The sequence below is a fragment of the Platalea leucorodia genome (assembly GCF_965183815.1).
Source record: "Platalea leucorodia genome assembly, chromosome: 3".
In the NCBI taxonomy this organism is placed as follows: domain Eukaryota; kingdom Metazoa; phylum Chordata; class Aves; order Pelecaniformes; family Threskiornithidae; genus Platalea; species Platalea leucorodia.
Window position 1 is genome coordinate 24687102 of NC_138825.1, and position 12450 is coordinate 24699551.

Here is a 12450-nt window from a genome sequence, read left to right on the forward strand (position 1 = left end):
AATTTTTTTTTTTTCCTTTTTCTGGTAGTTGGTCTAGTAACTGAGTAACTTTGAGATATTCCTGGCTTAGTTATGAAATAGGTAGGTATTATTTACGTGTTAGCAGCCTGAGACTGGTGAAGGGCAAGAAGCGAGGCCAGCCCCGTGGCCGGCGGGCGGACGGGGCCCCGGGTTCCTTAGTGCTGGGGCAGGACTGCGAGGGGAGCGCTGCGCTGCGTCTGCCAGGGGCCAGCTCTGTGCTGACAGGCGGATTTTCTGGGTAGGAAAGCAACGGTGTGAACTGCTGTGGCACCAATGCAATTGCTAGTCTTCACTGTTCTCCATCCTGCTTTTCCACAGCACTAAACTAGTGGCTCTCAATGGTAATTATGGCAATTACTTATATCTTGTATTGGATAGAAAGGATTTTCAAGCATCCATTCTGCATTTTCTTTTCGTTGGTATCTTACCCCCCAGTTCTATCATTTGAACTCCCCTTTTCCAGGGTTTTAGTAGCCTTATTGAGTAGGTACTCGAACCAGTTCATAGCATGCAATTTGTTCTGCATTGAGGAAATATCCCTTTATTTATTGCCCTCACTACCTATCCTAATGAAAAGTAAGCCATTTCAGGATCAAAAAAAAGGTGGTTTACTGTGTTTTAACTTACCTTATGCCTGTGGTTTTAGTTCACTGCTAATCCAGTTAGCCCCTGAAATAAATAGGCACGTTCCATGAAATAATCTCTTTTCTTATTACATCTTCATTTCCTACTGTGTTTTAAAAAGCTGTTTTGAGGCTTCAGTTTTCGTGTCTCTCCTTAAAAGCAGGCCAAACCAGTGCAATCCAGACTAAGACCTTGTTCACTAAAATCAATAATACAAGCCTTCGTTTTACTTTTATGGTTTCCACTACCTATAATTCCTATGGACAAGGAATTCTTAATTTAGTCCTCTTTAGGGACTAAAGGGAAAATACTCTGTCTATGTGCTTGTCTCTTAGCCTAACCATGCAGACCCCAGCAAATAGTTCTGTTCAGGAAAGAGAGGTCAAAATTAAGTGTAGTTGTTGACCCTGCACAGGTAGGACCAAAGTAAGCATCCGGGGCAATTTCAAGTCTAGACTGGAAAAGGACGGGAATTCTTGCTGGGTGAGGGAACCAGAGAACCTCGTTTGATTTGCTATCAACAATTTCAATTGGTTGCTTCTATCTTAAGCAATACGCTTTTCAAAATGGCACTGTCTTGTGTTTCTCATCAAAATTATACAGAACCACACTGCACTCTGCAAAAATGCAAGTTTCCCTGCGTAAATCTGGCATACGTTTCAGGCAGGAGAGAAAGGGGTTCTGTAATTCCGAGAACAGTTCACCTGTCAATAAACACCACGGCGGTTTTTGTGGGGTTTTCGGATTGGCAATACAATCTAGATAATCAATTCCTCTTATTTGAGACATAATCCAGATTAGGATTTTGTTGTCTTTACGTGAAGCAAAAACCGTTTTGCCTGCTGTTCTCACTCTTCATCCCACCCAGTTCTTCCAGGATCCTACAACTTTCTAAACTGATTTACCTGGTTTGGGTTTGTGAACTGCTCAGCTATACAGAACCACAAACGTCACAGCGATTGCTGTCGTTCAAGTACTTGTTAATATTTGCCTGTCTGATGTGCTTTATCAGCATGTTAATGTGTGCGTTCACTGCTGCATATTCCCTGCTGCTTGATTCACTATAATAATTTCTTCCTTTATGCTGCCTGAATTTTCTGACATGAAGAAATACTTCATTTGAGACCCCTGGGTTTCTACCGCTTCTTAGTGATGTTATATACAAAATAGATACATACCAGCCTTTAACTTTCCTCAGAGCAGTATTTTGAGAGGTTTCCTTGCCCTCAGTTCAGGTGCTCTCCAATCCTTAGCTAGTCGTCACCCTTTGTGGTGTGTTCTAAATGATTCCGGGGTGGCTGGACGTTTGTTAGCTGCATTTGAGATGAAGCTTGAATTTTAAACGAGGTAGATTGTAATCTGAATTTCTGTCTGGGCCTTGTGGTGTTTTTCTTGGATGAGGACTCTAGTTTTCTCCCATTTCTGCGCAACGATACAATCGATCAGCTGATCAGAAGAGGTACAATTCTATTTTCCCATCCTGTGATAGTGAAAGAAAGCTTTTGCAGGGATAGGACGAGATTCTCAAAGCAGAGCTCAATCAGTCGATGTCCTCATTTGTTGATCTCACTCTGTCCCATCGCAGCACTGATCAGTAACAACTTTTCCCCCTTCTAGACTGAAATCCCATGTTCTCAGCAGCGTGTCGTATCAGCAACTCTTGTGTTAGTCTAGTAGAGGTCTTCAGTTTTACCAGCCCGGGATTGTTTTTTTGCAGGGTATTTAAGATCAAATCCTGCTTGCTTTCAAATGACAACACTTTTAAATTACCCTGTTTAATTTCATTCTTTAAATAGGCACTGATTTTTAAGTGTATTACATCTGGGTGTAGGCTTCCTTTGGATATTACCTGTGTAGGATGTAATTGTAAATTATCCAGACTGTCTGCAAAGCCACTTAAAGGAAAAAAAAAAATATAATTTCTAGGGTTTTTCTTGGTATAAGAACATTCAAAATCTTTGTACCTACCTTACCATTCAATTTCCTGTTGTCTGTGGAATTATTTTGTTGTTTCTGGATTGTCACACAGACTCTGCATTTCCTTAAATTATAGTGGCTCTTGTTGACATTGCCCTCTCTTACTAGCGAGGATTGGGTTTATCAGCAATAAGTTAACCTGCTCTGAATTCACTTCTACATCTGCCAGTCTGTAGTTACTGAAAAGATTTCTCTTTTCTTTTTCCTCCTCTTTTCCCCTTGGCTAGTTCAGCGTTTTCAACCATTTTCCTTATTTTCAAAGGCTTACGCCTGAGGGATTAGGATCTACATTCGTTTAATATCGGGAATAAAGTGGAGTTCCAAACTGCAAGGCTAAAACTTGAAGAAGGATCTTTGTAGAGATTAATAATTTCCTGAGCAATCTGCGAGCTGAATCATGGTTTAATTAAATAGCACAGATTTAGTGAGTTTGCATTTAAACATTAGCAGACCCTAGAACGGGTAAAGCTGAAATGAGTTTGAATCTTTTCTGTAAATGGGAAGTTAAATTATCATAGTAATTTGATTAAATCATTTTTAAGTATTTCAAGCTAAATCGCCATTTTAAAAGAACAGTTTGAAGTCTTAATCACTGCTTGGAAGTGCCCCCCTCTCTGCTGTTTTTTCTTACCTCATTTCCTGTGACGAAATCTGTTTCCCAAGGCAGAGCTTCCTCAGCTCTGCTCCATGAAGCACTGGTTGGCAGCGGAGTGCTTGCATCAGGCCAGTGGAGAGCTGGCTGGTCACGTTCTTCCCAGCTGCTAAATTGAGTTCAAAGACAGCAACAAATGCATTAAATGCTTTACTACTGGTACTTTTCCATGTAAGCAATTGCTCTGTTTACCACAGGGATGGGATACAATCACCCCTGCAAGGAGAGGATAAGATCCCTTTTTTGAAGGTGTTGTCCACCCAGTGGAAGAGTTTGAGAGCATGGAGTGTAACAGCGGTATCAGAGGGCAGGTTTTGATTCACCTTCCGTTCTCGTGTTTTCTAGGCGTGTTCTCTTCCTCTTTTCCCTCCTCACTCAGTTTCTGTGTCAGAAATATGTAGAGCATGCATATTCCTAACGCTGCAGGCCAAATTGCTATCCAAACTGCAGCGCTAAAGATCTCGGGCAAGTTTCCTCTCTGTGCGAAAAATATATTAGTCCGGACTCCGTCCATGTATTTGCAAATTCAAACATGGTCGCAGATGCTGATTACAAATGCTGATTCTGGGGAGAATTGGACCAGTTTTGTAGAGAGTTAAAAACTAAACATTGATTGTCAGGTTCTTCAGAAAGAGTCTCTTTATGCAGTATGGTGTAAAAAAAAAAAAATTAAGAACAACTTCGAAGCATTTTGTTGCTGCTAAAATTCTCCTACCTGGTTCCCCAGCAAATCTGGCCCTGGCACTGTGGGTCCGGGGAGAGGAGGAAAAGGTGTGTAATTTCTGCACAAACTGTGCATGGTTTATAGAAAAATTGTTTGGAGTAGCTCATCGTGTGTTCTGTAGCACAACAGTGAATATCCAAGGACTTGCTAAAGAGTCAGGGAGTAAAGATGACCATTTGTTTGGAGTTTGCATTCCGGATTAAGCCCGGTGCTTGGACACTATGCTTAAGGCTTCAGTCACGTTTGTATGTGTGTGTTAGCACGTCTGTATCGATAACAGCTGTTTGTAGGACACAGAATTCAGGGATTTTCTCTTATTGATGCAGAATTATTTAATAGAATTGCCATCTTAGAAAACTATCAAAAATGTATGGATTTGGGAAATGGTCTCACATTAATTAGAACTAAATTTGCTAGAGGTAATATTTCCCTGTCATCTTTTTTAAAATGTTGTAGCTTTCTTTTTCCCTAAGAGAGATATTTTTGCGTTTCTCTGCTTTCAGCACAGTGCACCTTGATGTGCAGTATCACATCTCTGCAGCGTATGTCTTAACTGCATGCTTCTTAGAGCATGTATTCGCTAAGACTCAGAATTATTAAACATGTAAAATTCCCATAGGACTCCATTATGTGTAATTAACAGATAAACTGTCATCAGAATCAATAAAACGTGCTAAATGATCCAAACTTGTATATAATTAAGTGTCTGTTTTAGAGCAGGAGCTGTAACTTTTATTTTTTTTTCTTTTCAATTTGCACATTTGTTTTGACAATAGAAGCTGGAACATTTTTGTTAACCTGTTACTTACTGGTTTGTGTTTTGGTTTACATGTTTGTGTTTGAAAAGAGAGAGGTATTTACTATCTGGCCTAATTATCTGAGGAAATAGTTGCACGTCAGCTTTTAAGAAATGAATCCAAGGTGCATCTTAATTCTCTGAATGTAATTCAGGTATTTGAAGCACGTGCAAAATTTGATGTTGTTATCATCAACAGGGTAAAACATGAGGCTCTGTCAAAATACTGATCCAGGGCATCAGGCTGCTTAATACAGGGCTCAGAAATGATGATAGAAGTGGGTTCTTCACCATCCAATTCCTCAGTCATCATTCTGTCTGGGAACAGGAGCTTTATTCCAAAACCAAAAATTAAGATGCAAGGCAGCGTTGTACTAACTGGAGTTTTCAGGGATATACTTTAATAATGCTATGTCCCAGTTTCAGCCTGAGCTGAGCTTGCGCAGTGCAGCCCATCCCGAGGACTTGCACCCCTCGCAGCAGTTACATTTTCATATGGTGTTCTATTGGCTCTGTAAGTCTGTCGACCATCCAAATTTTGGTAGCTGATAGGGGCTGTTCGGTGGCCTCTTTCACCTATGACCATTTGTCCTTACTTACATTCACCTCGCTTTGGTCCACATCAGATTTTTTTGGCATTTATGACAACATAAAAGTCAGAGAATTAGGGCTGCTCGTCCGAAGTCATCTCGGCATGGTCCAGTAGCTCCATGTTCTCAGGGACATCTTCCCTTTTCTGTATCTGTGCTGTTGAGGGTTTTACAGTTATTTCAGTTAGATCTTTGCTTTTATTTCACACTTCCATTGCTTTAATCTTTCCAGGTCATGTAGCAGTTTAGTTTAGTTCCTGGTGTGCATTGTGTCTAGGCTTGTCACTCAATACTTAACGCCACCAAAACATCTCACCTGGAAAGGTACAGGCCGAGGTGCTTGCTTTGAGTGATTTAGAAAAAATGCAAAACCCCAACAATAACAAGATAAACCACCCTCTGAGTGGGTGGGAGAGCAGGATTACACCTTGCAGGAGACGTTAGCTTTGCAGAACAAAAGCTGTTCAGGAACATACTAAGTGTTGCCTGTCTGCCTGAATGTGCCCGAGGGAGAAAAAATTTGCTGAACCTATCAGGAAATCACATCAAACCCGCTTTTCCCTTGTGTCGGTGCAGTGGTCCTAATCCCGCCATTAGCGTCTCCGAGCAGTGGGTAAGACCATGGCCTCCAACTCCACGGCCTTGGAGCCCGACGCAGAATTTTCCTGAGCCTTTCCATACTAGGGCAGTCATTCTTGCTTCCCTGATAAATGCAGACCTCAATTCATACAGCCTTTGGCACTATCATTTCTTCAAAGCAGTAACTGTAAGAGACGGTTTATGGAGCAGCGAGGGTGACTGTTTTACTTGTTGGAGGAGGATGAGGGAAAGGATTACTTAAATGGGAGTTAATTATACATTTGTAGTTCCACAGCGGTTCCAGATATTTTCATGATGGTCAATATAGAAATTAGTGGGTAATTCTCTTCCGTCTTTGTGAAAGAGGATGGACAGAACGAGTGACAGCGTTGCGCAGCCATAGTGTTATCTGACTTTTGGTGCACCAGACTGAAACCTCCTGTTGCTCCTTTGTTTTGCAGACTCAATGCACATAGAGGATGTTGAGGCAGTGCAGAAACTTCAGGACGTCTTACATGAGGCTCTGCAGGATTACGAGGCTGGGCAGCACATGGAAGACCCGCGTCGCGCAGGCAAGATGTTGATGACTCTCCCGCTTCTGAGGCAAACCTCCACCAAGGCTGTGCAGCATTTCTACAACATCAAACTGGAAGGCAAAGTCCCCATGCACAAACTTTTTTTGGAAATGCTGGAGGCCAAGGTCTGACTAAAGCATCATGGGCTTCCCCATCATGCACGTTTTAAAAAAAAAAAAAAAAAAAAAAAAAAAAAGGGAAAATAAACAGGATAATAATGGCAAAGAAACTTAGTGTTTAATTAAGGAAAAAATGACTGCACTGATATTTAGCAGCAAGACTGTGAAGCAGCTTTCAACTTTTTCTTCTGTGTCTTTCTGATGCAGTTTTTCTTTTCCTTTTCCTTTTCTCTCTTTTCCTTTCTGTTCTTTCCTTTCCTTTTTCCTTTTCTCCTTTTTCTTTGCTGCTGAACTTTTTAAAAGAGGTCTCTAATTGAAGAGAGATGGAAGCCAGGCCTGCCAAAGGATGGAAATCCATAATATGGATGCCAGTGAACTTATTATGAACCATAATGTCCCCAATGACAAAGGAATCAAAGAGAGAACCACCGTACCTAGCAGTACAGTACAACACGATGAACTGACTGAATGCAGTATTAGATTTCATAGGAGCAGTCTCTAATTAGACGACTAAGCGACGATGCATCGGCTGCTTCTTATCATTGCATTTTCCATCTAGATCAGTTACAGCCATTTGATTCCTTAATTGTTTTTTCAAGTCTTCCAGATATTTCTTAGGTTAGCTACAATGTAACTTTTTCAGGGAATAGTTTAAGCTTTATTCATTCATGCAATACTAAAGAGAAAGAAATACTGCATTTTTGTGCTGGCTTGAACAATGATGAACAATAATGAAGGACAAATGAATCCTGAAGGAAGATTTTTTTAAATGTTTTGTTTCTTCTTACTAACGGAGATTTTTTTGTACCAGCTTTACCAGTTTTCAGCCATTTATTAATGTGGGAATTTATCTTACTAAAGCAATAGTCGAAGGGAAGGTGCATATTATCACGGATGCAATTTATGTTGTGTGCCAGTCTGGTCCAAAACATCCAGTTTCTTAACATGAGCTCCAGTTTATAACTAAATGTTCACTGACTCAAAGGATTAGATTACACCTACAGTATATCCGAGTAGTCTAACATATAAATACTCCATGTCAAATACCAATCTGTAACGGTGTTAGGAGACAGCGACTGTACAAAGGTATAGTTGCTACGTGATTTCTAACTGCTTCAGTTGCAAATGAACGAGATACTGCCTGTTTGCAAAATTATAACCTCACACGCAGAAAAACCCCATGAACCAATAGTAGCTTAGAGGCAATAAGGCAAATGCCGACGTTTGCAAAATTAAGAAACCAGAGTAGTAGACTTCTGACCAAATTGAAGAATTTAACACTTCTATACCTTATTTATTGATTTAGATTTTATTTTGGAAATGGCAATCTTTAACAAGTAGCTAAACCAGTATATGTGCTTTTCAACCAGTATTGTCACAGCATGAAAGTCAGTCAGTTTCAAGACTGTTACGAGGTGTAATCTAATGTATAAACCGATTAGATGCCCCCAGAAAACTACAGTCGCTAAATAACCAATAAACAATAACCTCCATCAAATGCTATACCAATGTACCAGTGTTAGTAGCTGCTCCCTGTACTATGTGAACATCCTTATTCTATGTACACAGATGTAATTAAAATTGTAATCCTAACAAACAAAAGAAATGTAGTTCAGCTTTTCAATGTTTCATGTTTGCTGTGCTTTTCTGAATTTTTATGTTGCATTCAAAGACTGTTGTCTTGTTCTTCTCGTGGTGTTTGGATTCTTGTGGTGTGTGCTTATAGACACAGGGTAGAATTAGAGACAATATTGGATGTACAATTCCTCAGGAGATTACAGTAGTATATTCTATTCCTTACCGGTAATAAGGTTCTTCCTAGTAATAATTAAGAGATCGAAACTCCAAACAAATACTCGTTATGAACAGATACACACTGAAATCATAATATTTTCAAAACAAGGGATAATTTCTGTAACAGTTTATTATAGAATACCAATGTATAGCTTAGAAATAAAACTTTGAATATTTCAAGATTATAGATAAGTCTAATTTTTAAACGCTGTAAATATAGCTTTTATTCAATCATCTCTCAGATGTTGTTATTAACTCGCTCTGTGTTGTTGCAAAACTTTTTTGGTGCGGACAAGTTTCCAAAACTATTGCTACGTTGTGTGCTTTAAACAAAATAACAATGGGCTGATGCTCCGTCGGCCCCGTGCTAGAAAAAAAAACCTGTGTATCTATCATTAGCTATATGGGACTATATTGTAGATTGTGTTTTCTCAGTAGAGAAGTGACTGTAGTGTGATTCTAGGTAAATCATCATTAGCAATTCATTCAGATGGTCAATAACTTGAAATTTATAGCTGTGATAGGAGTTCAGAAATTGGCACATCCCTTTTGAAAAATGTCAAAAAAAAGAAATACAACTCCTGGGAAAAAGGTGCTGATTCTATAAGATTATTTATATATGTAAGAGTGCAAAAAAAAGTTTATTTTCCAGAAAGTTTGTGCAGGGTTTAAGTTGCTACTGTTCAAGTACACTATATATATATAAATATATAATATAAAGATTGTTTTTGCTGTATCACATTAAAGAACTTGGGCTTCAGGGTCAAAAGCCAATCGACTAGAAGTATACAAAAACACACAAAAAATGGAGATGTGTTAAAGGCACACGGTGCAAACTTTAGTTTTCGTTTTCCGTAATCTTTTGGAGCTGCAAAAGAACAAGTATCTCAAGACTGTAAAAGCATTACCTGAAACATAGCCTAAGGAACTGCACGGGCTTTATAACGTTGTTCATCTTAAACCTTGCTGGAGAAGAGTTCTTTCAAGACCACTTACTTAATGTGAAGTGTTGGGAAAATTTCAAAGGGTGTATGTTTTAGCCATAACGATTTAATTTCTATTTTTGCTTCATTTTTTAATTTTTTCTTATTTAAAGCAATATGATTGTGTAACTCCCAGAAGTTACACATTTGTTTCAATCAGATCAGATTGTTGTATTTATTCCACTATTTTGCATTTAAATGATAACATAAAAAGATATAAAAAATTAAAACTGCTATTTTTCTTATAGAAGAGAAAATGGGTGTTGGTGATTGTATTTTAATTATTTAAGCGTCTCTGTTTACCTGCCTAGGAAAACATTTTACGGCAGTCTTATCGTGCAAAGATCGCAAAAGGACAAAAAAAATTAAACTGCTTATAATAATCCAGGAGTTGCATAATAGCCAGTAGTTAAAACCGAAACAAAACAACAAATAAAAACAAACATGTCTATAGCTGTAGATGGGCTTCACATCTGTATAGCAATCAACTGTATATTTTTGTGATGTGTATCATACCGTGTGCTCCAACCAATGTCCATTTGTGTAAATGTATTTATTTTATATTGTATATATTGTTAAATGCAAAAAGGAGATATGATTCTGTAACTCCAATCAGTTCAGATGTGTAACTCAAATTATTATGCCTTTCAGGATGATGGTAGAGCAATATTAAACAAGCTTCCACTTTTGATTGCTTTTATTTTATTTTTTGTGTTGTGGGGGTTTTTTGGTTTTATTTTCTTTTTCGGAGGAGGAAACGGAGCAACTAGCATTACCTTTTGTTACTTCCAGTCAAAGAGGAGCCAGCGTTCTCACTTCTCCCTTACGGTACAATATGAGTGTAAATAAATGCTATATAAAGCCTTGTCAGAATGAATTCCAGTGTGGTGCAAGACATTTTGCATACTCTTAAATATGCAAAATGTCTCATAGCACATTAGAATTCAGGCTGGCAGGCCTTTATATAGCACTTATTTAATCTTAAAGCATCTCCACATCAACCTGCATTACTCAAAATCATTGCCTCTCTGTCAATGTCATAAAAGAAAACTTTCCCACTATTTTAAGATCGCATTAATACCATCTAGAAGTACTTATTTGCTTTCTCCATCAACAACCGAGTCTATCATTCATTTCCTACTGCAGGAGACTCCTTTTATGTGTTCTGGGTAAAAAAAAAAAAAAAAAATCCAAAAATCTGTGTTACTTGATCCAGCTTTTCTGAATGGAGGTAAATAGCCACCGGAGCGATAACATAGATTGGTATTAATGAAGAGCACTGCTAAGTCGTCGGGATCCAGGGGGGTTAAACAGCACGGTTGCAAACTGGCAGCAACACACAGCGTCCGAAACCTCTCAGCCTTGTAGCTCTGAGAGGCCGCAGCCCCGTCGCTCGGGGCCAGCCCCTCTTGCCTGTGGACCCTTCTGGAACCATCACAGAAGTGCTAATGTGTGCTTTTCTTGCTTTTTAGCCTATCTTGATAGTATTCTGTCGTTGTGTTTGCCAACATATTTCTCACCTTCGCTGCTGGCCGTTCTCTGGAGATTCGGGCTGATGGCACAAAGGCTCCTGAACAGAACGGTGATGCTCGGGGACGGGAGTTGTTTCAGCCGCGCTACAGGGGCAGCGCCGGGGGCTTTTCGTGCTTTGCACTCTTTCAGTAGCAAAATATGCCTTGAAATGGGAGGGCACCTCTCCCCTGCTACCAGTACCTTCTGTGTTTTAACCATCCTAGGCAATGGGGGGGTGAGTAAAAGGAGCAGCAGGACAATAGAAAGGTGAATCCCGCGTGGACTCTTCAAAGGAGGCCAGAACTGGGTTTTAGTGTCAGCGCTGCTGTGTGCGCAGGCATCTGTACGTACACGCGTACCCACGCATGCACAGAACCGGTTTTCCCCCCCTTTTTAGTGTTCTGATTTTGAATTATTGCAAAGTACCGCTTCAAAGGAAAATGTAATACTGCACTGTAACTTAAAAGTGAAAAAAGCAGTGTTAGAAATTTTCACACACAAAGGGGAAAAAAAAAAATGTAAGGAGTGGTGCTGCTCATCTTCCTCAACATGTGATTGTCTCTAATCATTGCTTAAAGTTTTCACAAACAATTAAAAATCATAAATAATATTTCCGTACCATTTTTACCAGAGGATCATGAAGCACCATACCATCATAAATTTAGCATCACAGAAGAAAAAATAGAGGGAGCAATGAGATGAAGTCACTTCTAGGGATGCAAGTCTGGTTAGGTTTTTGTCTTTCTGTCTTCTCCCCGCACGGCCTCTGCAGCAAAGCCAGGATGGGCACACAAAGCCATTGGAAATGTTTCAGTAGGCAGAAATGTTTCAGTATGTATCTGTGGGGAACTTGGCTAGGAGCACAAACCTCTCTAAACTATGAAAATAGCTACTAAATCTTTAAAGAAAATGAAAAAAAGGACTTGGGGCACTGGCATTCATAGCTCGACCAACACATCCCGCTGCAGCTCTCAACTGCTGCAGCCCCAACCTGTGGCTGCAGCACCACCACTGAGCTGAAATAAGGAGATGGGCAAACCGAGGGTCTTTCCGTTGTGGACGTGGCTTAGCTCAGCAAAACTAGTTTTTGACTGACGTGGTTTACGTCGCCCTTCCCTTCTCCCCCCCCCCAATAAAAGAAGCCATCCCAGCGTAAGAGCGTGGTTTTGCCACCGTAGGTGCTTGTTTGACAGCCTTCTACCCCCGCCGCCGCCCCAGCCTGGCCGTGGGGCGCTCCGCTCCTCCCGCGCTGCTACGCTGGCACCCGTGCCCGCTCGCAAGCTGGCCGATGCCCTCAGCGCTGATGCAAAAGGCCAACGCGCCGCTTGCGCAGCTGGCTACTAAACGGCACGGGGTTTCTGACAGGCTCAAGTTTTCTTCGGAGCTTCGCATCCGAGTAATTGTCTAACTTGATGGAATTCGGGCTTTTTGTTTGGTTGGTGGGGTTTTTTTGGCCTTGTGAGTTCACAGTGTGAGAAGGTCTGGCAAACACCAATACAAAGTA

At 40.2% G+C, this 12450-nt stretch overlaps 1 protein-coding gene across 5 annotated transcripts in view; it reads left to right on the forward strand.

The window, feature by feature from the left end:
* The window catches only part of ESRRG (estrogen related receptor gamma), a gene marked incomplete at its 5' end in the record, with an annotated part of 376019 nt that extends 368556 nt beyond the window's left edge, over nucleotides 1-7463 (forward strand). For all 5 annotated transcript variants that reach the window (XM_082305838.1, XM_082305837.1, XM_082305839.1 and 2 more), the window contains one exon: nucleotides 6425-7463. In XM_082305838.1, the coding sequence (XP_082161964.1) occupies nucleotides 6425-6669 (245 nt within the window). In that variant the 3' untranslated portion in view covers nucleotides 6670-7463. The remainder of the gene's footprint in view (nucleotides 1-6424) is intronic.
* Between the last annotated feature and the right edge of the window lie 4987 nt (nucleotides 7464-12450).